The 25,802-nt window shown below is 35.6% G+C and overlaps 11 protein-coding genes across 11 annotated transcripts; 8 read left to right on the top strand and 3 right to left on the bottom strand.

Moving 5' to 3' along the window:
- Positions 1-1,791: 1,791 nt before the first annotated feature.
- Positions 1,792-2,025, top strand: GCK72_013621 (uncharacterized protein; the record flags this gene model as incomplete). The annotated part of the gene is made up of 1 exon (XM_003090572.2): positions 1,792-2,025. The coding sequence occupies one exon, from the start codon at positions 1,792-1,794 to the stop codon at positions 2,023-2,025; it is 234 nt and encodes a 77-aa protein (XP_003090620.1).
- A 1,767-nt stretch (positions 2,026-3,792) lies between these two features.
- GCK72_013620 (uncharacterized protein) lies at positions 3,793-4,599 on the top strand (the record flags this gene model as incomplete). Its single annotated transcript, XM_003100897.2, has 3 exons — positions 3,793-4,008; positions 4,057-4,331; positions 4,374-4,599. 3 exons carry the CDS (start codon positions 3,793-3,795, stop codon positions 4,597-4,599), a joined length of 717 nt encoding a protein of 238 aa, XP_003100945.2.
- Positions 4,600-5,576: 977 nt separating this feature from the next.
- GCK72_013619 (uncharacterized protein) lies at positions 5,577-6,840 on the bottom strand (the record flags this gene model as incomplete). The annotated part of the gene is made up of 4 exons (XM_003100962.2): positions 5,577-6,018; positions 6,166-6,345; positions 6,393-6,478; positions 6,535-6,840. 4 exons carry the CDS (start codon positions 6,838-6,840, stop codon positions 5,577-5,579), a joined length of 1,014 nt encoding a protein of 337 aa, XP_003101010.2.
- A 1,560-nt stretch (positions 6,841-8,400) lies between these two features.
- GCK72_013618 (uncharacterized protein) lies at positions 8,401-11,176 on the bottom strand (the record flags this gene model as incomplete). The annotated part of the gene is made up of 7 exons (XM_003100880.2): positions 8,401-8,601; positions 9,006-9,134; positions 9,235-9,426; positions 9,543-9,704; positions 9,777-10,112; positions 10,210-10,500; positions 11,057-11,176. 7 exons carry the CDS (start codon positions 11,174-11,176, stop codon positions 8,401-8,403), a joined length of 1,431 nt encoding a protein of 476 aa, XP_003100928.2.
- GCK72_013617 (uncharacterized protein) lies at positions 8,511-14,192 on the top strand (the record flags this gene model as incomplete). Its single annotated transcript, XM_053729911.1, has 8 exons — positions 8,511-8,620; positions 9,842-10,141; positions 10,356-10,465; positions 13,068-13,275; positions 13,323-13,656; positions 13,717-13,879; positions 13,923-14,017; positions 14,067-14,192. The coding sequence occupies 8 exons, from the start codon at positions 8,511-8,513 to the stop codon at positions 14,190-14,192; spliced, it is 1,446 nt and encodes a 481-aa protein (XP_053584683.1).
- Positions 14,193-15,160: 968 nt separating this feature from the next.
- GCK72_013616 (uncharacterized protein) lies at positions 15,161-15,602 on the top strand (the record flags this gene model as incomplete). Its single annotated transcript, XM_003100886.2, has 4 exons — positions 15,161-15,170; positions 15,217-15,362; positions 15,406-15,513; positions 15,558-15,602. The coding sequence occupies 4 exons, from the start codon at positions 15,161-15,163 to the stop codon at positions 15,600-15,602; spliced, it is 309 nt and encodes a 102-aa protein (XP_003100934.2).
- A 493-nt stretch (positions 15,603-16,095) lies between these two features.
- GCK72_013615 (uncharacterized protein) lies at positions 16,096-16,880 on the top strand (the record flags this gene model as incomplete). The annotated part of the gene is made up of 4 exons (XM_003100914.2): positions 16,096-16,169; positions 16,214-16,580; positions 16,630-16,743; positions 16,791-16,880. The coding sequence occupies 4 exons, from the start codon at positions 16,096-16,098 to the stop codon at positions 16,878-16,880; spliced, it is 645 nt and encodes a 214-aa protein (XP_003100962.2).
- A 674-nt stretch (positions 16,881-17,554) lies between these two features.
- GCK72_013614 (uncharacterized protein) lies at positions 17,555-18,219 on the top strand (the record flags this gene model as incomplete). The annotated part of the gene is made up of 3 exons (XM_003103353.2): positions 17,555-17,911; positions 17,958-18,074; positions 18,142-18,219. The coding sequence occupies 3 exons, from the start codon at positions 17,555-17,557 to the stop codon at positions 18,217-18,219; spliced, it is 552 nt and encodes a 183-aa protein (XP_003103401.2).
- A 123-nt stretch (positions 18,220-18,342) lies between these two features.
- Positions 18,343-19,520, bottom strand: GCK72_013613 (uncharacterized protein; the record flags this gene model as incomplete). The annotated part of the gene is made up of 6 exons (XM_003103382.2): positions 18,343-18,546; positions 18,592-18,703; positions 18,750-18,859; positions 18,903-19,159; positions 19,204-19,312; positions 19,359-19,520. 6 exons carry the CDS (start codon positions 19,518-19,520, stop codon positions 18,343-18,345), a joined length of 954 nt encoding a protein of 317 aa, XP_003103430.2.
- Positions 19,521-22,632: 3,112 nt separating this feature from the next.
- Positions 22,633-23,054, top strand: GCK72_013612 (uncharacterized protein; the record flags this gene model as incomplete). The annotated part of the gene is made up of 3 exons (XM_003103465.2): positions 22,633-22,640; positions 22,689-22,800; positions 22,851-23,054. 3 exons carry the CDS (start codon positions 22,633-22,635, stop codon positions 23,052-23,054), a joined length of 324 nt encoding a protein of 107 aa, XP_003103513.2.
- Positions 23,055-24,780: 1,726 nt separating this feature from the next.
- Positions 24,781-25,202, top strand: GCK72_013611 (uncharacterized protein; the record flags this gene model as incomplete). Its single annotated transcript, XM_003089028.2, has 3 exons — positions 24,781-24,788; positions 24,837-24,948; positions 24,999-25,202. The coding sequence occupies 3 exons, from the start codon at positions 24,781-24,783 to the stop codon at positions 25,200-25,202; spliced, it is 324 nt and encodes a 107-aa protein (XP_003089076.2).
- Positions 25,203-25,802: the final 600 nt, after the last annotated feature.

Below are 25,802 nucleotides of genomic sequence, written 5' to 3'. Positions count from 1 at the left end.
AGTTTATATAATATATGTAAGAGAACGTGACTGTCAAAAAGTATTAGAACTTTTCCGTAAAAATTTTTCCTCGCGAATCGATACGAGATGAGCGCTCACGCACAAGTGTATGTATGTCTGTGCATCACGATGCCCTTTATATTTTCCAATAGACTAATTAGGGTTAAGCCCCCCCACCAGTCAACAAAGACCATAACAAAAACCAATCGAGCAGGTTACCTCCGATTTTCGTTTTTGAATTGTTATAAAAATGCTTGGCAGGATGCCGGTATTCAAACTGGAAAAGTCTCACAGGGTCTCGGGATGAGTAGTGAAAATAAACGCGCTCCGCTGAAATCAGCTAAAATTTTAGCGCGAAATTCGAAATAAATTTTTTATTTTAAAATTTTATTTATTTATTTAATATAATTGGTCTTGAAAAGATGCGAGACAGTCGAAAAACTGGCCAAAAATGCGGATAAACTGACATAAATCGGCTCAAAGATTGGTCGATTAAGCTGCGTATCAAACTGCCACAGTGAAACAGCGAATTGCAAAAATTAAAATTTGAATTTGCCGCCAATGTCTAGTGGAGCGCGTTCGATTTCACTACTCACCCCTAGACCCTGTGAAGTCTGTGTTGAGGATAAAGCAGCTGAGTGAAAAAAAATAGGAACTGAGCAAAAATTAATACCTAAAAACAATACTTTAACTACTGGGATTTCGGAAATTTTTAATAATCGATATTTATTTAGTTTTGAGCCGAGAAAAATGTATCGATGCAGTCGCTATAACAACAGAGCAGTAGGTAGGGCAAGCGCGCTCCATGGTGTTGACTGAATACTCAATACAAGTTCAACGTAAATATCAGACACTAACTGGGGGTAATGCAAACGCACCCCAAAGATCCCGAATGATTCTGGAACTCGACTCATAGCAACCATCTAAATTTTAAAACTAAGTTATTATTATAGATATTGGAAAATTAGAGATTCTTCGAGCTACTTGGTAGTCTCCACGTTTGAACTGTAGAATCTTCCATTTTCTAATCAGAACATTTTGACTACATCTAGATCATTAAGGTTAACGTTCAAGGTGGTTAGAAAAATTGATATTCATTAGCATATGCAAGTTTTTAAACTAACTTTCTGAGGCTCTAGTTAATATTGGATGTTCAGAGATCCTCCAACAATCTAGAAGAATATGCATTCAAATATTAGCACGGCACACTTCTTACAACCGCGCTCTACCGAAACCGAAGAAAGTTACCGTAAATACTGTATTATAACGGCATGCCGTTATATTTTTCAACTGCCTCCCAGAGAAATTTTGAGGTTTTAAAAACTCATTAAATTTAAACGAAAAACCTTTTTTGGGCATTCTTTTCGTTGATCAAGACGTTATCAATCACGCTGTTTCTAATCAGAACCAAGAAAAAACACCGGGATATTCATATTCATGAATTCTGAGTATTGATGGGGTGCCGTTATAATACAGGTGCCGTTCTATTACAGGTGCCGTTATAATACAGTATTTACGGTATATGCGAAAGTGAGAGAATCAGAGAAAAATATACATTTTTCAACGGCATTTCGCCGGAGCGCAGTTGTAAGTTTTTCTTCCAGATCACTGTGATATCAATAAAAACATTTTAGAATCATCTGAACAACGATAGTCGTGTGAGGAGAGTAAAATGGAGACACTTATCATCTGAAAGGGTGTCAATCTATTGATACAGTCTGCCAGCAATCACTTATGAGGTTACTATCATATTTTAGAGACTTACTTTTCAATGTTTTTCAGAAATCCAAAATGTGCAAAGAATGTCTCTGTCGTCACAAAAAGCTGTGTCTACTACTCGTCTGGCTTGCCTTTGTCCTTTTCCTTTGCCTCGTCGTCGTCCTTGGATCCCTTTCTCCAGATGATCGAGCTCATCCATTTGCACATAATCAATCAAAGACAATTCCACCTCAATCACTTCTCCTTCCACAACAATCTCCTCCACAACTTTCGGCTGTTCTTCTGAATACGTCGTTGGTTGGATAATGTGATATATATTTTGAATATTTTGAAGACTATTTCTTCACTTATTCCTGATTTTCATGTGCCAATGCGGAAAACAATAAAAATGGGTATTTATTGCTGAGTATTGCTTTAAAAGTGAATAACCAGGAGGTATAAATGGCATGTATTTCAGTTACTTTCAATTTTCCTAACTCCAAAAAATATCGTTATAATTTTATTGCAGTTTTTTAAAGTTTATGCAATTTGTTCCTCCCAATTCTACTGGAACTGTAATTCTCTGTCGACAAAATGTATGTCCGCTTTCCACGACGTCCTCGTGAATGCGTAACCCAACAATTAAGACAGTGTCCTAACACAGTGTACGTATGCCTACTACATAACGTTATGAACCAGGTTACGGAATGCACCATAAGGACAGAGAGCAGAAGACGACACATACATCTGTGCATGCGAGAGTATTCATTATTGATTTCCTAGAGGAGGAATATTACTACGAACAGGTCCTGAAGGGAACAAATATTATTTTGAAAACCCCACTCTAATTGTCAAATAACCGAAGCTAAAAGGTAGGTTTATGTCACTGAAATTAGTTGTTTTCCGTTTTTTATAAAAATTTAATAAGTCACCGTAATTCTCACCCTTAATTTCTAATGCTGAACCTCCCGATGGGTTTATACAAACCTTATGAAATTTGACTTTCCTATTTTCATAGATGCCTATTTCAGAGTAAGAATTGAATCACAAACATGGATGAGTTGTTCTATTTGACGATCAAACAACAACATCAGAGATATACGTTTGATTTGGTTTCCCAACGATTTACCACTCTCCGAAATACTTGCAGACAAAATGGAGATGCACTGAATTCAATAAAAAATGGATTCGAAATTTTGGGAAACAAAGAAATTAGAGAAAAACTGAAGCCTGATCTTCAAAAATTTGATATTTTACTGAAATCAGAACAAGAGAAATTGCATGAGTTTGATAAAATGATCGAGATGTATCAAGCAATTACAAACGCTCTTGAAAACGATGGTTTGCATTTATGGAGAATGGATATCCAGAGAAATGTTGATGTCTTAAGTAGACAACTTGCAAAGGCAAAATGCGATTATTATCAGTTAATGGATTCTTTGTACGAAAGAATTTCTTACAATAGCAACCTCACCCAACAGCTATATACCTTCAAGAGATCCTTTATTCTTTCTTCCGCACCTTCTATTGGATTTCCTTTTTTAAAACTCCCTCTTGTGGTCCGGGATCAGGTTTTTCGGATGATGAGCTTCGTTGATTTGTAAGTATTTTTTAAATATGTTTGGATTACACTAATTCCTGATTATTTACAGAATTCAAGTTTCACGGTGCTCCAAAAAAACAAAATTTCAAATACATACTACGAGTTTTCCGAATATTTTGGGTTTGGATTTGATATTCCGAAAAAGACAGAACATTTTCACTCCAGGTATCCAATCACAAGTAATCATACTCGATTCATAACTGTTTTTTTTCAGAATGGTTTGAATATAAATTGCGCCTAAAACTAAAAAACGATTCAAATTTCGATATAATCGTTTCGGATCGACATCAGCAAGACGGGTCAAGTCGATCATTTGATGACAGTAGACTAGGGGGTCGACGGGTTGAAATACAGTAAGTTGAAAGAGAATCGATACCGACCTGGATAATTTTTTTTGAAGAGAATTGAAAAAGTCAATCGATATTGTTTGTGAAAGCGGGCCGTTCTCTTTTGCCATGTATCTCGTTGATTTCTTATTGGATGTTCTCAGAATGAAAATCAACAGTGTTTACTTTGATTTGATGACGATGAATCCATCAGAACTTCATTCATTTTTTGGTTGGAAATCTTCGAATCAAATTAAACATTTGATGTTTGATTATGGTACGATTAGGAGTGAGACATTGAGTCAAATTATCACTGAACTCCCCCATCTGAAGTCACTCAGCTTCTCTTGTGGATTAGAATTCGCAGATCTAGTAAATCCGGTAAGAAACAACTTCTTCTCGAATAATAATAATAATTATTTTTTCCAGTTGAACATTGATGGGTTTGTAAGAATGTTTGATGGAAGATGGGTAACATCTGATGCACTCATCAAGATTCATTGTCAAGAAATGCTGATTTATTTCAACAAACTCACTTGCACGGACATCAACTTGTTCATCAAGAATTGGATGAACAGTAATGATATTAAATTGAGAGTATTTCAAATAGCTGCATCATTCGGAAACTATCAAGAAAAACTTTTCCGAGGCTTAGAAGATTCGTTGAGGCCATGGGACAAGTCTAAACGTGGACCACTTTTTGAGTGAGTGAGGCTTTTAAAACTTGAATTTTATAGTTGTTTCAGAACACAAGCATACGCATTGGATTGTCAAAATGGGTTGGATATTGAGAGAAGTGATGGAATGATTGCCACTTTATGTGTGGATGAAAGTGTTTTCTCATTCGTCGTTTGGCATGACAGATTCCCCCAAGTAACCAAACAGCTTCCGTCTGTAGAAGAAAGTCTACGAGTGCAGTTTTTGACAGCTTTTCTAAGATCTCCAGAGTGGTATCAAGCGATGAAAAACTGAATTTCTGTTCCCAAAAGTCTGTTCCAATAATACATCTTATTCCGTTCACAGTTTACATAAACCCTTCCCCTTTTTCAAACATCGCATAGTTAGTAGTATCACCGCTAGAAAAAATCGGCATGAAATCTAAGATTATATGTTATTTGTTTGTGAAGAGAAAAACGGTTTCCATTCTTCTCGCGTCGGGTCGTCAATCGCCGATATAGTTAAATAGAATTGACGTATTCAGGAAGTAGTAGAGATCGAAAAACGAGTAACGAATAAACAAGTGGTTGCACTTTCGAAGAAAACTCCAAACTATTTTATTGCAAGAAAATCGTCGATCGTTGTGATTGGTTGATCCAGAATCTCCAGAATACACTGAAATTCCCAAATCCCTTCCCAATTTCTAGCCTTCGTTATTCCTATCATTGCCTCCATTTTCGTGTTATTACTGACTTATTATTAGTCATCGTTTGTTTTTCAGTTCGCTTTTTTCTATTCATTGAGACCACACAATTTGTTTTCAACAGCTTCTGAATAATATGCTAATTAGATTTTCGTGTTTTTTGTTATTTTATCCTTTTTTGCAAAAACAAAAAAGGGTTTTTGGTTTTCGGAATATTTCGAGTGGACACTGGAAAATAGAGAACACATTGTTGCCTGAAAACGAGTTTAAAAAAACTAGAATCTGAATAATTATTTATCAAAATTCTGCTTTGTCCGAAGTTCAAGGTTCAAATGTACCAGGAGACAAACAAAGTCATGAGATTTGTTACAAAAACAAATTTCTCGTATTTTATTTCCATCAGTGGAATTCCCGATTCTGAGTCGTTAGTCCTCGATGACGAAGAAAATGAGTAAAACCTGAAAAATATCGTATCCAGCAAATACATAGTTTTATTGTATCACACAAGAGAATATATATGAAATATGAGATAGAAAAAGGACTCGTGAAGGGATTATGGATAAAGTAGTTATTTCAGCAACTATCAAAATCAATCGCGAATTTTGAATTGATCGAAAACCTCCTCGAATGCTGCAATACTTGATTCCGAATATACAAATTCTGGCAGCTTTGTCGCTTTGTTCGCCTGATAAAACATTCCAGCTGGCAATGGATTCTTCGCAGCACGAACCAAATTGGCACCAGCATCACTGAGTGATGTGGTGAATGGACGAGCGAGTTTAATGTAAAATTGTTGACGAGCCGGCAAATTCGACATGATATTTGTGTAGACTGTTCCTGGATGAACACTTGTCGCCGTCACATTCGGAAGATTTGAAAGTGAAATTGTAGAAGAAAGAGTGGCGAGTCCGATCTTCGAGATGGCATACTTTCCAGCACCGGAGACGTCTGATGGAACCAGAGACTTTTGCCAATCCGATAATTTTTGTGGGTTGAAGAAACGAAGACCAAGCGGAGTGGCGTTGTGGAATCTGAAATCAATAGCTGAATTATTGATGTCACGCTTCTTGTACAAAATTCAGAGCAAAAACGACTGATTTTCAGTTTTCCTGCTTCATTCGCTTCATGACCACTCAAAGTAACGAACGGATGCTTTATTGGAAACAACTCTTACTTACTTTACAAGAATCGATGTGCTGAAAACGAAGTGAAGTGGCTTGTCATCCTTCCGACTATCGAGAATCTTGTGTGCAATCATGTACGACGAAATCAAATTAGTCATCATTGTGGCTTCACGATCCTCACAAGTACGCCCCGGTTTCGGATTCATGACGCCAGCGTTGAGAATACAGATGTCACTGAAAATAATGAACTATCAATGTGTTGGGAGCTCTTGGAAACAAACTATTTCTCTTTTGCAACTTGATTCGCGAATTTGGTCACTTCATTCTCCAGTGATAAGTCGGCTTGCAAGAATCGAGGTGTATTATTCTGAAAACGAGAAGATCGGTAAAATAATTGCTGAAATCAATGAAAAATTAACTCACAAATTTCTTTTGACATTGCTCGATGACATCTTTCGCTTTGTTCGGGTCTCGTCCGGAAATAGTGATTTCGTGCTGGTCGGCGGCGAGCTTCAATGCGGCTTCTCGTCCAATTCCATCGGTACCGCCAGTTATCAAAACACGAGGCATTTGGTGAGCAGAACGATGAAAAGTGATATTTGATGCAGCAAACGATGATGGTTTCGCCGTTTTGAACACTTTGACTGGCTCCGCCCATGTTCGAAGTACCGCCCAGTGAGAGGACTGAAGGAGTGGAAAGAGGCGTGATGAAGAGACAAAAGACGTCATTTTGGAAAAATACGGGGGAAACGAATGAAAACAAATGGGAAATGTACAGGAGGAGTGATTTGGCGCTTTTACAAGATCGAAACGAGCCAGCAGAGTTGAAACAAGGAAAATACTTTTCAATAGTACAGGTTGACTACTAGTTTTTTGGAAAAATTTTAAGTAATAAAATCACGAAAATTCGTTGAAATCGAGCTGTTTTTCAGATGTTTGTCGCTACTTCGAATTAATTATTTTCCAAAAATTCGTAATCGTGGCGAGAGTCATTCAAAATTGCTCATGTTCCTTTAAACTACGGTAGTTGGCGCATAGATTTACGAGAATTAAAATACTTCCGGAAGTACTTCATGTTGTTTTCTGGCACCCTTGGAAAGTAGTTTTCTATTAAATTTATCTATAAAAATTATAATTAAATCTTTCAGATATCTGACAGATTTCAATTTAGCGTTATATACTTTTTTTCGCTCAAATTCCTGTTCAAAATACGAAGGCAAACATACGTAGAGTTTAGTAAAACCGAAAAACCTTCACATAAAACAAGTTTTTGACAATTCTATCAAGTGATAGAAGTAATTATTTTGTATTTTTTGCAACATTTAGTAAGTGTATTATTGTATTATTAGTAGTTGTTATTCGTTTTCACACGTGTAGTTTTTTTTTTCATGAAATTTGGTATCAACGCTTGTCGTCGCATTCATTCATATAGCTGAATTCAAATCCTTTTTCATCTGAAATCTTGCTGTATCACATCTATAGCGCTTACTTTATTGTATTTTTTAATTAGAGAACAGCCTCCTTCGTCATCAAATTCCTTTAATTATCAATGTACATAAACGCCCTTAACATACATTTTCATCTAGATCACACATCTAATCGGTTTTTTCGTATAATCAAGACGAAGAAACGGTTTAATGTTCTCTATTTTGCCCTTTTCTATCCGTTTCTTTTGCACTTCAGATATTGAGAGAAGAAAAAAGAATTGATGATAGAATAAATGGTTTTCTTCGTAAAAGTGCGTTTCTTTTTCCTTCTGGTCAACAGTTTAACTATATTGCACTTTTGAACAAGAAATGTCTGCGTCTCAGTGATTCGTATGCTCTTTCTTTGAAATGTTTTTACAATAGAGGAAACAATGATGAAGATGGATTGAAGAATCTAGGAAAACGAAAGAAGGGAAAGATGATGGCGGCCAGTGAAGGAAAAAAAGGATTTCGGGAGGTTCTTACGACGCTCTGACGCTCAGTAGTGATGTATTTGTTAACGCCTTCACAGTTTTAAATTATCTTAAGAACATATTTTTCAGGGCACTAAAATTTTGTCCATCAACAATAGTAGAAAAGCATATGAATTAAACAAATCACAAATTTATTACCAATCAATTTCAGCCATAGAAAAAGAAGAAAATCGGAAGAAGTTATTGCACAAATACACAAGTCACAAGCTAATAATAAATCAAACACATTCGAATCAATGACGTTTTGAAAAATCAGCTACAGAAAGACAAAAAGGAAAAATAAAAGAAACGATACATAAAATATTAAAATTCGATCATAATTATCCAGCTTATCCACGTGGAATAGTTGGAACTCCAGTCTTGTAGAGTTTCTCTGGTTCACCGAGAATGACTCTGTCGATGAATTCCTTTCCTTGGATGAAACAGTGATCTTGGTTTGATGACTCGTATTTCCATCCTCCAAAACGTCCACGAGAGTAGATCGAATGACGTTCGAGCTCTCCGTGAGCACGAGCCAATTCACGATCACGCTGGAAACAGAATATTGAGGTTTTTATTAAAACTCTAGCTTCCCCATGAAAAATATTCAGCATAATTCTCAAAAAAACAGTTCAATATGAAATACGATAGTATTGAGTTCAAAACTGTCAAAGGATATACGGTTTTGAATTGGAGAGTCCTCGAGTTTTCCTCTCTTTTCACTAACACTTTCGAAAACAGGTTGACATAATTACTTGTTTGAAACAGTAAATACTAGTAAAAGTGATAAAAATGTCCAACAAATCATTCCGAAATTTTCTGTTTCTGCAGTGATGGATGAGCTTTAACTATATGCTGCTTAATAATAACTAGAAAACATTAACGTTGGAGACTCAATAATCTTTTCTCAAATAATAATTAGTGATCTATGAAAACCCAGAAATCTCCAACTTACATTTGGTGTTGGAATTGGATATCCGTATGGTAGAGTAATCGAATAGACAGATTCAATAGCCTCACGAGTGATCATATCCTTGATGACAAGTCCATCAAGTGTCTTCTTGACCATCTCCTCTTCGGTGATCTAAGAATAAAACGCGGTTTCAACTGTTCAATACATTTATCTTGAACTTGGTGAGCTTGATTCCTCAGCCACTTACGAACTACTAATATTGAATACTCACTGGATCATCAATTGGTCTGGCACACTCACACATCACAGACCAGTACTTGTCACTATCTGGAGTAACTTCTCCGTATCTGCTGAGAATTGTGACACGGAAGAATGGAACTTCACGGTCTGGGAAGTAGAGCCAAGTGAATTTCTCGAGGAACGAAGTCATTGGTTTGCGGAGTCCAACTCCGACGATGAATACCTAAAATTGCAGTTTTAAGAAATTTGTATTGAATATTTCCCTGTTTCACTATTGTATCTTGTACTTTTTCTTCCCATTTCTTACAATCCCAGAGATCTTTTTTAAAGTATTCTAACCTTATTGTGAACAATATCCAATGGTGCAGTGATTTGAGTGTTATTAACCAATTGATCGATTGGTGCAGTGTTGAGAAGAACATCATAAGACATCTTGGTTGACTCAGTTTGTCCCTTCTCGAGAACCTCAACGGTCTTCTCTTTGTGGTTGACTCCGGTTACCTGCAATTTCGCAGATGGATATGACATGAGGGAAATGAGTATAATGAATGCTGAGAGACGAAAGAGACCCACCTTGTTATTGAATTTGAACCACTCATTTGGAAGCTTCTTAGCCATTGAGTTCCAGACATTTCCAGTTCCTCCGTATTTTGGGAAGGTGAAATAGGAATTTGGTCCCCATCCGAAGTCAGCATTAGCCAACTCGGATTGATCCATCGAACACAACTCCTCGAGTTTTTCTTGTGGAAGCTTGGCAACACGAGTTCCAACCCAATTTGGAGACATCTTGAGTGGCTCAACAGTCCAAACCTTCTTGGTGTATGGCTTGAAGAAAGTGTTGAGAATGGTTGGTCCGAAGTGTTGGAGAACCCATTCCTCGAAGTTATCTGGAGTTATTCCATCTTGTGGCTGAAAGGAATACTCATTAAATTGAAAAGGTATAAAATGTGATCCTTGGGCTATCCGATTATCTAGTCGTTTTTTCTCCTTGCGATCTTTCACTCACATTCTCATATCTCTCCTTCAAATCAGCAAGACAACGATTCTTGACCTCATCCGGGAACAATGGAACAGCGAATTGAGCTGGATATGGAACCAAGTGAATTCCCTTGGTATCATACAAGTAATTCATGTCAACCATGCAGTTTCTAGCCAACTTATTCCAGTCATCAACAGCCCATTGAGTAGCCTTCTCGTAGTATGGGAAGTTATGGTTGAAGGTGATATGGCCTCCCATATCCCAAAGGAATCCCTTGGCATCGGTGACAGTGCATGACAGTCCTCCGGCGATTTCTTCCTGGAATTGAAATGTTTGAAAAAAATAGATTACGATGAACCAAGAAAAGTCACTTTGTCTCGAATGGCATTACAGATATTTCTACTAATTTGTATCTACTATGGTCAATTTTTAATGAAGATGTACAAATTTGAACCGGTTGAATTGAGATGAAATAACGAGATTAGATTTCAGAATATGACAATAAAAAACTTGATACAAAGTGGATAAGCTTGAGAGATTCTTGAAAATAGCCGGTACGACAATCCCTAGGTTGACCGAATCCGCTTAGATCTTAATTTTACAAATGGTCTCTGGGATTAGTTTTTCACTTTCGACAAACTCTACCTTTTCGAATCATACAGTTTTACAGTGAAATTTATTTTGCTCATAATACATAGGATATGATCTGGCTCAGCGACCCACCGCATCTCAAAGATAGAAGAGCAAATGACAATGAAGTTTAAAAAAATAGTGTTCTACAGTGTTTCTTTAGACAAGTTCAATTGTTACGGTCGAATGAAGATCACACTTTTTGAAAAATAACAAATCATTGAAGTAAGAAAAAAAAACTAACTTGTTCGAGGAGCACAATCTCTGCATCCTTGGCAGCCTCATTTCCCTCATTCTTGAGCTCATTGAGCCGATAAGCAGCTCCGAGAGCCGTTGGCGCCGCACCAATGCAAACGATCTTCATCCTATAAAAGTTGTCAATCGAGCAGAAATCAAAACGACATTAAAAAGAGACTAAGACATAAATTACGGTGAAAGCTATCGGGATATGGACACCGATATTCTTGTTTCCTAAACAATGAAGAAAGCGAAAAGAGAAAATGAATCGAAAACGGGAGAAGGAAAATGAGGAGAAATGGATTTTGACCTAGATCATGAAAGAGAAGTCGAGATCGCAAAATGTTGATAAACGAAAAGATATCGTCCCCCTGTGTGAGTATGAGATTTGCGTGTATGTGTATTCTCAGAAAGTGGAAAAAGTGGGCGTGGCTTGGATGAAGAAGAAACCTGTCCTTTTGTACTCTTCTAAGCAGACTCTTCTCCCGCCCATTTTCACTTTCATTGTGTTGTGGATCAAGTGTAGATTTTTCTTCAAAGGGCAAAAACTACGGAAAAGAAAGAAATTCAGATCAAAATGAGGATTCTTCTTTTTCTTCTTTCTTTTTCTAGCTATCCTGATTCTAATCTCCTATCGCTGTTTTTATCCCATTCTGGACGCGGAAATCGGAACGGGATTTCGGAAGATTCAAGATTTCCAGACAAGATAATAGTAGCCGATCCATTTTTTCTTCACAATTTTTGTGTGGATCTGTTGACGTCAACTAAAGGAATTCTGTAGCGATGACGGATGATTCGGAACTTTTCAGAGAAAAAAAAGGCGAATCCGTGTTGCGAATCGTAGATTGAGAATATTTTTCAGGTGTCTGAACAATAATTTTCGTTTGATGAAATCTCAAATATGAACATAATGGCTGCCTAGAATATATTCAGTTATTTGAAGTGAAGATATAATTTTTTCTGAATGGATCTTATGGGTCAGAGGATTTATACTTTATAGGGTTTTATTTCACTGGAGATATTTTTTAAGTCAACACTCGTTGACGGATAAGTTTTCTTCAATTTTAGTGTGTTACATTTCTGTAAAGTAGAAACTGGGGCGTTTCGATTCATTGACGGAGTTCCCAAACGTCTCTATTTATGAATGGCTTCGTTTGAAGTGTCTTGGAGCATAAGGGTTAGGATCTCAAAACTCTGAAAAATGACACTTCTGGATTTGAAGAATTGTGAAAGACTCATCACTAAAACTTTGTATGTAAAATTAAAAGTTGTATTTGGTTCCTTGAAAATAATTACTTGATGAGCGTTCACATTCGTTTGACTATTTCAAGAAATGATGAAGACTGTATCACCATGAAGTCCACCCACAAACAGTGGATACATCAAATTGCCATCATGATGGCAGAAATTGAGTTTTATAAAATTTATCTGAAAAAGAATTCCACAATAGAACATTGAATCTAGAAAACGGCATCTCCTCTTTTCTCGTATCCCTTATAATTTCTTCTTTCATTGTTATATTCTTCGCGATTGTCTCAGACATCATTTGATCCTGAACGAGTTGTGATTCTGATCTTTTTCCCAAAGACGGATTTTTGAACAGAAAACAATACGTTTCAAAAAAAGATTTTATAAAAAGATAGTTTAACTTTCAATTATCTAGTATTTCCCTCAAAACTACGAAGATTTGGAAAGTTGTTGGTCTCGGAATCTTAATGTTACATTACATTCAAGTACTCATTCGTTCCGCCATTCGTATCTGTAAACATGTGTTTCTTCCGGAGGATGACTGAAAAAAGGAGGAGACGAAAAATCAAGGTTTACTGATAAGAGAGTAATTGAAAAGTGTGACATTATGCTATCTCCATCTTACCTGAACCCTTCCACCCCCCTCACAAACAAACTCCAAAATATTCATAACTATATAAAGCACCAATATCAGAAGCTAAAATAAATCCCACCAGTTTCAAAACTAAATGCTTTGTATTAGGTTTTTGAAAAGCTTTACCTAATTTCAGGAACTTCAAACAATGACTCATGTACACCTGAAACACCATCCACGTTTTTGTTCGCGTATTCAAATGACTTAGATTCCAAATCAGTCAAGAATTCTCTAGATGATATTGTCATGAAGTTGGATTATCAGCAATCGAAATATAAATACTTGGCAAACATTCGTTTTGATACAAAAAAGGAGGAGGAAATAACTTTTTCTACTGACACAAAGTGAGTGAATTAAAATGATGAGGTGCTACCACCATCTATATTTTCAGAAGTTTCACCGCATCAGTGACTAATAATCTACCAGGTCCATCTCTCGGATTTGCCGACGATTCAACCGGAAGTGATGTTCTTAATGTTATTCAGAACTTCCTCACAAACTCTCAGTCTCCTATTTGTGGATCCATAATTTTTATATTACTTCAACGAAATCCAGATGATATTAATATATCAGAGATTGTATCTCAACTGCAATTTCAGCATGTTTTTGTGAGAACTGTATTTATGGAAAATTTATTGGGAAGCTCGGATTCTCTCGTCATGTATAACATATCGTCTAAATCGAATGGTCTTGGTGTTTTTACGGATGAAGATTCTTTTGATCAGGTTGGTTCCATCCGCTTGGTAAAGTATCTGTTCTTCGGATCAGGGAAGAATTATTTCCAGAGTGTTGACTTTTCCACAAACATCATTCTGAATGAATACCTACTTTATGCATCTAATCCAATTGTTTCTGGACAAGGACAAATCGAACTTCCTCTGCTAACAACTCCTGATTATTTCTCTAGAACTATCTCTGTTTTTGTTGATATAACTGTTCAAAATCACGGTAAGAACAGATTAATAAAACATCTTCATTTTGTAATTTTCAGCTTTATCCGACGACTTTCATTTTTTGAATTTGACGCTCATAGACACAGATGCAAGCTCTCAAAGCTTGGTCATCGATATGAATCGAATTGAAAATGTAAGTGAATAAAGTGACTGGTAAGATGTATAACTATTAAAATTTCTAGTTCAACGGATACTATAACACTGACATTTTTCTGAAAAGAAATCAAGATTTTGAAGTGTATTTGACCTACAACTACAACTCAATCGACTATCAAGCAGTGGAGATTAGAATGTTGATTGATCAGTAAGGAAAGTTTGAAGTTCAAGTAAAACGTCTGACAATTTTCAGAGCTCTCCCTAATTGGCCTCCATACAAGTGACTTAGTTAATTGTCTGAAATTTGATTTTTTTTTAAATGAGACTTTTTGTTGAATCTTTTTTTTTCTAAAACTAATTAAATTCGAATAAAATCTGAAATTACTTCTTCTTCCTTCGAAAGTGATAGAGTCTCCGTGAAACATTTGCGCGTTTTTTTTTCTCAGAGTCTGCCTTAGAACGTCTTTAAACTTTTAGTGTAACGTGACCTCTTGTAAAATATCAAATCCGAAAAAAGAGAACTTTTTTTTTACTTTTCTTCTTATTTTCTATCCCAAACACAGCTAAATAATAGTGTTATCTTCAGGAAATGAGACGTAAGAAAAGAAAACTGAATATCTGGGTGTAGTCTTGATCTCTTTCAGATATTTATTGTAAAATCAATCTCTTCGTTTTTCTATTTTTGATATTACTGATCTCCGATAGTGTAAACTCAAAGAAAGGTTAGTTCTCGTTGGTTTTTATTTGGAAAGCTTATTCGAAGTCCAGCTACAAACCGCTCAAAACCTCTCAAGAATCGAACACTTTCGACACCATCTACTATTACCACAATACCTTTTACAACGCCTATAACTACACTTTATCCAACAACTGTTTATGTTGAATTGAGTTTTGTCCAAGGAATAACTTCCTGCAAGGTTTGTGAATAATTCGAGACGGAAGTAAAATCACATCTTTCGCCAGAACGTTTCCTCTACTCATTCTTGTAAAAAGTTGTGCGAAATTCTAAAAGATGAGCATCGCAAAATGACTAGGTAAGTAACCATAGTTCTTTCTACTTTCACAGAGCTTTCATTGTTCATTTCGTAGTCATGTAAGTAGTACTCCCTATTGGATATCCGGATGTCTTCTCGCGATTTTCATCATCATTTCTATTGTTTTATGTATCAAAACATGTGAAATGAATCAAGGTATTCCTTATCCATCAATGTGCCATTCAATCTCCAAAAAGTTTAGACCACTCAGGAGAACTGGATTTGAGCGGACTCAGTAAAAGAGAACAGCAAAGGCAGAAACTTCTTGTGGCACTAGATCCAGATGCCGCCTCAGAAAAGTTTAAGAAACAAGGAGGAGTTGTAATAGCAACGAATCTGGATCGTGCTGTAAAGAATTCCTTTCTTGATAAAGTCAGAACTCGATTTTCAGTTCAAAAAAAGATGCAATGATGAAGAGAAAGTCGAGTTGGGAAATGTTGAATACGATGAAAAGGACAATGAACAATATGATTTCGGAGAAGAACACGACAAGTTTGAGGTTTGTTTGAATTTAATTCTATTATTTTGATTATGTCTTTACAGCCGGTAAAGTCAAAAATTCGATCGAAGACGAAGTCAGTGGAATAGAAATTCTTCCAACCAGTTTCCGGAAGTGTTAGTGGACTACTCGCACCTTCAAAACAATCAACACCCAATAACCTTTAACAAACCTAAACATCTAAAATGCTTCGCCATAATACATTGTTACTCACTTAATAAAGATAAAAGTATCATTCCTCTTATTTGAACCACTTAACCACGGGCTCTGATATTCGTTCACGTTTTGACTTTTTTAATGTATCGACGTGTTCAAGAATTGTAAACTAGACATCCGATCCGGTATCCCGTTTTCTCAAAAGAACTAGGCCTGCCCTGTCCTGGCCTAACCTATTCCAATGACAATGACCACCAGTATATGATTTCGGTTTCTTTGAAAATTCTCAATTCTTACTGATTCATCTTCGCCTTTAACTGAGAATGATAACAAGTAAGTTTCACTATATGAGTAGCTAACTAACGCAACCCTCTAACACTTTCAGATTCCTTTCGTTTGTTTCTAATCATTTCCCTTATTGTTGTGATGGAGGTTCTTGCGAAAAAGAAGAAGAGAAAGAAGGCTGAAACGAGCGAACCATCAGATGAAGTTACTATAAAGTGAGTAGTTTTTCTTTTAGCAATGAGGTCATGATTTTTTAAAGCCGAAATGTGATCATCGCCTGGATCGTGGCAACTATCGGGCTTTTTCTCTTTTCTATCATAATTCTAATAATTTGTTGCTGTGATAGAAAACGTTACAAGGATAAGATAATTCATTTGGAATCGAGTATTTCGACAATTGAAGCAAGTCCAATGGTGATTCATACAGTAGCTGCAAATGAAGTAGTTGTCTTGAAAGATAAGGAGAATAAAGTTGCTTCGAAAGAAAGTCAAAAGAAACCAATAGTTGAGAGTAAAATGGAGTCGGTGGTTGATGATGAAACGAGAAAAAAGAAAAAGAAAACAAAGACTAAACAGAAGAAGCGGGAAACGGTTACGGTGGAGTCGACACAAGATGATGAGAAATCTGTAATAAGACAGAAATAAAACAACTGTATCCTCTGATTCTTGATTTCAGAGAACACTCGCGACTGCAACTGGAAGAGCAAGAACACGGACTGCGCATACTGCAACTGGAGGAACTACAGTAGGAGGGAATACTGTAGGAAAAGAAGAAGAAAGTGATGGAGATGTAAGCATGAATTGTTTGAATTCAGTAGAATGATAGTCTGTTTTCAGCGTTCTGTCTACCCAATTCCACAAATAACAACTGGAACAGAAGGAACTGCCGGAACAGCTGAAATACAACTTGCTCCGAAAAGATACTAGTAATTTTGTTACTTGGGCAATTTTTTTTTGAATAAACTTTAAATAATGAGGAAAATTATATAATGATGACTTTTGAATACGCGATTTGTGGTGCTTTTGTAAATTTGAAAACATGTCATCAAAGACCTAAAAACGAAAACTCAAAAAATTTAACTACAGTGTTAGCAAGCATGTCTTCCGACATCCAATTAACATAGTTGTACGGAATGACATTTTTCGATTTCCGGAATCCGGAACCGGAATAAAAATTTCCCAAATCAAGAATGAAATTATACATTTTCCGGAATTCGAAATACGGGACCGGAATAAAAACTTCAAAATCCGGATTTCGGACAACTATTCCAATTACCATAGAAACCCCTGAAATTGGACCGTGGCGAAGTTCAAATCTTAAGTTCAAAGATGAGAATCTTCTTACTCATTGATTGATTTGACAATGAAACGTAAGTTATCATTTATACGAAGAGTCCGGATTTTGTACTTGCAGATTCATTTCGCTTGTTCCTAATCATACAATTTATAACAATGATTTCGGTTGCTGAGAACACAACGAAAAAAACTGGGCAAACTGGAGAAACAACTAGAACTAATCATACTGTAGTGCATCATCCAACCAACATAATGATTTTGAAGTGAGTTCGTCAAAGTGTATGCAAAGTTTCAACATTTTCAGAATGAGCACAGTCTACACTGTTGCCGCTTTCATCGGAGCTCTGGCACTTTCTGTATTTTTATTTATTTTTCTCTGGATTAAAGACACACAAAGATTGAAGAGAGAAGTCATTGAATTGAAGAAAAAGGTTCAAGATTTGGAGGAATATAGGATGATGAGACCATATATGCCTTTGAACTGTGTGATCCCGATGAAACCCGATAAAAAAGAGAAGAAAATCGATGAGTTTGAAGCGAAGAAAGAGAAAGAGATACCTGTTTTTCCGAATGTGAAGACACTCAAAAAGGAAAAACCGAAAGAAAGTGTCAAGAAGACTCTCAAAAAGAGTGTGATGAAGAGTGCAAAGAAATCAAAAACGGTAAATTAGTGTAACTATTGAAAACAGTTGGCCGATATTTTTACAGATTGAGACATCAGAAGACTGTACTAAATCGGATGAAACCAAGAGTGCAGCATTCGAGTCACCTTCTGCAGAGCAAGAAAGCAAGACGACTAAATCTTCAGTTGCAACTCTCGATTTGGTAAGATAGAAACTCAATTCTAGATAAGAATTTTGATTCTCTATTTCTGAAAATAACAACATTTTAGGCGAAAACTCAAGAGAAATCTCCAATTGAAGATGTTGCAACTGCTGAGTTACACGTGGCTTCGAAAAGGAGATATTGAATTTTTTTCTTTATTTTTCAGTAATTTTTGTGTTCATGAAGTTTTAATATAAAGAGAACGGATTTATCTCTAAAAACATGCCATTCTTTCTTATTGAATTGGGAAAATGTTAATGAAACAGAATTATCTCATCCGCAGTACTACTGATGTCTTCGCTGAAATTTCCGACTGATTATCCGCAACAGTTCTCGATTTATTTCCGATCAGCATTATCTTGACCTTTCGTGTCAAATCCCTATTGAATAAGATAATAGTAAATGGGCTGATAAAGGAAAGAAGGCCATTTGCAATAGGGAAAAAATCTCGAATATACACCATCATCTCTGTCTGGAAATTCTAATGATCAGAAAACAATTTCAGATTCAAACTAACATTTCCAGTTTTGGCATACAAGTTTGCGAATATCATGAAACAGAGAAGAACAAGTTGTGCTCCGAAAGGGAACGAGACTTGAAGTGTTAGTCGAAGTTCGCGTTGGACGGATCTGAAAATTGAAGTTAACAGAATTGAATTAGGGAATTATAACCTACTTCGAGATGGAATTACTATTTTCCCTGATGTATTTGATGATGAAAACGTTAGAAGCGAGGCAAACAACACAGGATATGAAAAGGAATGCAATACATACGATGGTGCTTTTCTAAAATAATTTCAGTTTACAGAAGAAAAATAAATCAGCTCACCAAAGTAGTTTCCGGCTTGACAACGTTCTTTAAATTCTCAACACTATCAAATCTGACTGTTGAATCCGAGTAGAAAAAAGAGTCAAAAACTACTGGTGGGATCCAATAAACGAGGAAGACAACCCATGGTTTTGAGCGTTTGATGATTGAAGAAAAAGTGGAAGTAGGCCTTACAATGACCATAAATCTATGAAGAGTCATCAAAGCGACTCCGTTACTTCGAATGATAATAAACCAGAAGAAGCAGTTGTAGAATACTGTAACCGTCAAATGAATTGAATCCGACTGGAGATTTACTCACTCGGAGCAATGTACAACGTCTCTTGCTTTTCGAAAATATAATTAGGAATCAGGATGTAGGAGATTTTCTGGAAAGCGTATAAACCCATTGCGAATAGATCAGCAATAGCCTGAAATGGAAATTTTCATTCACTTTTTGGGTCTGTAAACTCTTACATGTTGAATCAACAAGGAGTAGAAAGTGGTTTGGAAGGAGAAATCAGATCTTCGAAGTTTCATAATACACACGAAAATGAGAAAATAAACTGGCATTATGATAAGAAATAATCCGAAATAGATGGCATGTGTCCAATTGAAATGCTCCTTTATTGAAACCATCTGGAAACTTTATTCTGATTCAGAAAAGGAAAATTGAGTGAAATCAGGAGTAACTGGGTAAGAGTCAAATCACGAAATGCGCACTTTTGAAAGTGAAATTTTGACGAAAAGCTTGATAAAGGTATCCAAATGATTTTTTGATTCTAAATGAATATTTTCGTCTCTCATTTTCCAAATGACACATCCCCCCAGGAGAGTAGATCTCTGAAAAACGAATGATCTCGTCACGTCTTCACATGACTGTAATTAGTAAATCAGCTAGGATTATGTCTGTTTTCGAGAGATTTTCGAAGAAATTAAAGTCCCAGAGGATTCTGAGTATATCAAACTACATACTTTTGACTGAATGAGGAAGTTGAAAAGTAAGAGAAGAATCCGAAGTACTGTTTCAAATAGAAAATTAAATGTCAGATAACTCAAATTGAAAAAACATCGTTGATGACTAATGCAAAAAATTTTACACTAGGTCGCTCCATGTTTTCCGACAGAAGTAAATCTGAAAAATCTGAAAATAAACTATTCATCTGCTTCCTGGAAGACATTTTTCAGCTGGAATTTCACAATATTCACTTTTAAAGGTAGAATGGGCATTCCTAGTGGAGAAGTGAGGAAGACGTTATTTCACAGTTATCCACAAGTTTTTGTATTATAAAAAAATTTAAAGTATTTTGTACTATTCTAGATTTTGAAGGCTAAAATGGCACGATCCCTGACTTCCTTATCCAAGTTATTGTTTATTGACAGTACACCAGTACAATCGTCTGTCTTTCTTCTTTTTGCTCTTGTACTTGTTTTATGTTTTTGGGAAGAAAACACCAAAAACTGACATCGAACTCTTGGAAATGAACATGTGGGAGATTTTCATTCTTTCCGTTCAACTTTTTATATTCGAAATATCAGAAAAGTGAAATGGTTCATATATGTTATCCAAATCATCAATTGTGGTCTCTAGTTATTTATTTCATTATCTTTATCCTAATTACACCTATCTATTTCTTCATTTTTATATCTCTTCTTGAGTTCAGGATGTCAAATAATGTATTTCGAACGCCTTTCTACACTTTACTAATGCAACATGTAGTTACAATAATCAATAAGAAATAGGAAAACAATTTTCTTTTCAGATAATATCAGATCTCCTCAGCCTATCCTTTTATACAGTATTCAAATTGACTACCACCTTGTTTGTTGACTTTTTTCTTCTTCATGAAGATTTACCATTCGCTCAGAGTAGGGGTCTCAGGAAAAACAGATTTGACATTTTTTCAGTGTTCTTGAATGGTGCCTATTGGAGTATAGTGTTCCGAGCACATGGAATAGCTCTCCTCACCATTCACCGATATTTGGTGATTGTGAAACCATTGTCAGGACTGACTCATGTAAGACAAAACATTTGAAATATCTGAAATTTATCGTTTTGCAGTTCATACAAAACGAAAAAATTTTGTTTATTTTAGTTCGCTTCTGGATTCCTCCTTTTATTTTGAATGTTATTTTCTTTTCTGACAACAGGATTCAGTTTCATTTCGCTAACATTTTGACTTTTGCAATGGACACATCAATTGTTAATGTGAGTAATAATGGTACTGACTATTGTCCGCAATTATTCTTTCAGCGATACTCAAAACTTATCATCACTTTCCTTGCAATTTCTTGTCTTCTCTGTTTCTTTTCTTATCTTTCAATAATTGTGTTTGTAAGAACAAGAGCTCAAACTATGTCTCCGTGAGTTATTTTCATCCAGAACTTTCGCTGCATTGACTTATCCAGAACATCAAAACGTGAGCTCAGCCTGGCTCTCCAGATGTGTCTTCCTTTTGCCGGTCTTCTAGCTCTTCTAATGTACATGACGTTTCTCAATATTTTTGCAACAAATAATAACGTACATGGATATTTAAATACTATTTGAAAAAATAATGGAACTTTCAGAGCAGCATGATACAATGGATTCGCGGATTTTTCTCGCTTATCAATGGAATTATCTCTTTCATTGGACCAATTACAATTCTCCTATTCAACAAAGAATTGAGCCAAAAAATAAGAGAATTGGTGTTCAATAATAAGCGCAATAGCCGTCCAGAATCATCGATACGACCAAGTCGGAATGATAATACTGCTAAGCTCAGATTTAAGACAACTCATCATGTTTTTAGTTTCCAACCTCGATCATAATGTTAATTGTTTTATTTTTTTCATTTTGAGAGAAAACAGAAATTTGTCAGCTGATTCTTGGAAATGATCATGTTAGAGTCTTCCATTATTTTCGTTCGTTTTCTGTTATTCTAACAGGAAATCAAAATGGTCGATGCGAGTTATCCAAATTCTCAATGGTGGCCTCTTGTCATATATTTTACTATCTATACCCTCATTACTCCTATCTATTTCTTCATTTTCATATCGCTTCTTAAGTTCAGGAGGGCAAATAATGTATTTCGAACATCTTTCTACACTTTACTAATGCAACATGTAGTCACAATAAACCATAGAAAAAGGAAAAACTGCTTGATTTTTCAGATAATATCAGACCTTCTCAGTCTCACATTTTATACAATTTTAAAGCTAAGTACCACCCTGTTCCCAGAATATTTCTTTTTTCAAGAAGCTATTCCATTCGCACAAAGTAAGGATCTTGTTGAGATATAAAATAAATGCTTTGTTACAGTTTTCTTGAATGGTGTCTATTGGAGTATAGTGTTCCGAGCACATGGGATCGCTCTTCTCACAATTCACCGATATTTGATCATTAATAAACCATCATCAGTACTCACTCATGTAGGAGAGATCTAGTGTTTTTGAAATGTCTGAAACTCTATTGTTGCAGTTTATCCAAAGAGAAAAGCAACTTCTCATTTGCATTCGCTTCTGGATTCCACCTATCATCTTCAACTGTTTCTTCTTTTTAGAATGGAAAATTAGGTACAAATTGGATGGTTTTTTAATATTTGTCATGGATACATCAATTGTTGATGTAAGTCAAGAATCTGATTAAAATCTCGATGTTTTCTCTCAGCTATACTCCAAACTCATCATAATTTTTCTCGGCATTTCTTGTCTACTTTGCCTATTTTCTTATCTATCGATCATTGTTTTCGTGAGGTCAAAAGCTCAGACAATGTCTCAGTAAGTTGCTATATTCAAGAAGATTTTCAATAACCTGGATACTTTTAGATCAATAAAACGAGAGCTTCGACTGGCTCTCCAGATGTCCCTCCCATTTGCTGGCCTTTTAGCTCTTCTCCTCTACATGACGTTTCTCAACCTATTGGCAATTAATGATAATGTGAGAGGGAATCATGATCAGAATTCCCGATAAATATTAATTTGATTTAGAGTATAATAATGCAATGGATCAGAGGATCCTTCCCACTTGTGAATGGAGTCATTTCATTTATTGGACCCTTTACCATTCTTCTATTTAACAAAGAATTGACTCAAAATGTCAGAGAAATGATATTCAATAACAAGAACAATAACCGTTCGGATTCTTCAATGCAACCGGCTCGAAATAATGATAATGTTTTTATGATGAGATAAAACTGTTCTAACATGAGAGATATAATTCGAAAGTTAGAGAAAAATTTTCAAATTCAAAATAGTTATTAGCCAGTAGACGTTTGGAAAATTGTTATTTCAGCTAGTTCTGCCCTATTTTCCACTTCATTTTAATGGTTATGTCTGGGAATTCGTTAACTTAGTCTTTGGGGATTAACTCAAAAAGAAAATTTCTTTATGTTCCCAAAATTCAAATATTTTCAAATCGGAAATGAATGACTTGGATTTCAACTGGCAGCTGGTGACGTACTTACCTGAGTACGTCATTGCTACTCGGGTAAATGTTTTATCCTGATCCACTCGATAATAACAATTATTCCCGTTCCATTGTTTCAGACCGCATTCTATACATTGTTAGTTCATCATATAAGTTTCTAAGTTTTCGATTGCCGATTAGTAATCTGAATACTAGTTTTCACAGTCTTTCCAACTTTTTTGTTGCGACGCCACATAAAAATAAAAAATACATTATTTATTCCAGAACTTTCAAAGCAGCATATTACAATGGATTCGCGGATTTTTCTCGCTTATCAATGGAATTATCTCTTTCATCTGAACAATTACAATTCTATTCAACAAAGAATTGAGCCAAAAAATAAGAGAATTGGTGTTCAATAATAAGCGCAATAGCCGTCCAGATTCATCGATACGACCAATTCGGAGTGATAATACTGCTAGGCTCAGATTTAAGACAGCTCATCATGTTTTTAGTTTCCGACCGCGATCATAATGTTAATTGTTTTATTTTTTTCATTTTGAGAGAAAACCGAAATTTGTCACCGAATTCTTGAAAATGAACATGTGGGAGTCTTTCATTATATTCGTTCGTTTTTCTTCTATTCTAACAGGAAATCAAATTTTCCGTTCGTTTTTCTGCTATTCACAGGGTGAAAAATGGTCGATTCGAGTTATCCAAGTTTTCAATCGTGGCCTCTTGTCATTTATTTCATTATCTTTATCTTTATTACACCTATCTATTTCTTCATTTTTATATCTCTTCTTAAGTTCAGGATGTCAAATAATGTATTTCGAACGTCTTTCTACACTTTACTAATGCAACATGTAGTCACAATAAACCATAGGAATAGGAAAAACTGTTTGATTTTTCAGATAATATCAGACCTTCTCAGTCTCACATTTTATACAATTTTCAAGATAACTACTAGCTTGTTTTCAGGATATTTCTTTTTTCAAGAAGCTGTTCCATTCGCCCAAAGTAAGGATCTTGTTGAGATTTAAATGTTATCCTTTGTTTGAGTTTCCATGAATGGTGTCTATTGGTGCATAGTTTTCCGAGCACATGGAGTTGTTCTTCTCACAATTCATCGATATTTGGTCATTGTGAAACCATCATCAGTATTCACTCATGTAGGAGAGATCTAGTGTTTTTGAAATGTCTGAAACTCTATTGTTGCAGTTTATCCAAAGAGAAAAGCAACTTCTCATTTGCATTCGCTTCTGGATTCCACCTATCATCTTCAATTGTTTCTTCTTTTTAGAATGGAAAATTAGGTTCCAATTGGCTAATATTTTAATATTTGCCATGGATACATCAATTGTTGATGTAAGTCAAGAATCTGATTAAAAGCTCGATGTTTTCTTTCAGCGATACTCCAAAATCATCGTTGTCTTTCTCGCCATTTCTTGTCTACTTTGCCTATTTTCTTATCTATCGATCATTGTTTTCGTGAGGTCAAAAGTACAGACAATGTCTCAGTAAGTAGCTATATTCTAGAAGATTCTCGGTAATCTGGATACTTTTAGATCAACAAAGCGAGAGCTTCGCCTGGCTCTACAGATGTCTCTTCCATTTGCTGGTCTTCTAGCTCTTCTCCTCTACATGACGTTTCTCAACATGTATGCAAGTAATGACAATGTGAGAGGGAATCATGATCAGAATTCACAATAAATATTATGTTGATTTAGAGTATAATGATTCAATGGATCAGAGGATTCTTCCCACTTGTGAATGGAGTCATTTCATTTATTGGACCCTTTACCATTCTTCTATTTAACAAAGAATTGACTCAAAATGTCAAAGAATTGGTATTCAATAACAAGAACAAGACCCGTCCGGATTCTTCATTGCAACCTGCTCGAAATAATGATAATGTTTCTATGATGAGATAAATCTTTCTTGAAGTAAAAGAAATAATTCGAAAATTAGCGAGAATTTTTCAATTTCAAAACAGTTATTAGCCAGCACATGCGAAAAAAATAGTTACCCATTTTATTATTTTTGTCCTATTTTCCACTTTATTTTGATGGTTATGTCTGGGAATTCGTTAATTTAGTCTTTGGTGATTTACTAAAAAAGAAAACAACCTTTCTGTTCCCAAAATTCAAATATTTTCAAACCGAAAACTTGTGACTCGGGTTTCCATGGTTGGTGGTGACGTACTTAACTGGCTACGTCATTGCTATTCCGGTTTTTGTTTTATTCTGATTTATTTGATAATACTAACTATTTCCGTGTGATTGTTCTACGTTTTGGGTTGTCAACAAGAAATTTGAATATTAGTTTTCAGAGTCTTGCCGCCATTCTTGCTGCGACGCCACATAAAGCTCGAAAATGCATTATGTATTCCAGAACAGCCATACATCTGAATGTTTTTCCGGCAAGAAACGAACTTCTCGAGCTCCAGCATATCGTGGAGTGTAGAGACAATGGTAAGATTAACAATGATGAATATTTTGGAACCAATAAATTACCTTCTGTCAGTGACCGTC

Source organism: Caenorhabditis remanei, chromosome IV, assembly GCF_010183535.1.
Source record: "Caenorhabditis remanei strain PX506 chromosome IV, whole genome shotgun sequence".
Taxonomy (NCBI): Eukaryota; Metazoa; Nematoda; class Chromadorea; order Rhabditida; family Rhabditidae; genus Caenorhabditis; species Caenorhabditis remanei.
This window is presented reverse-complemented; position numbering and strand designations above follow the sequence as displayed.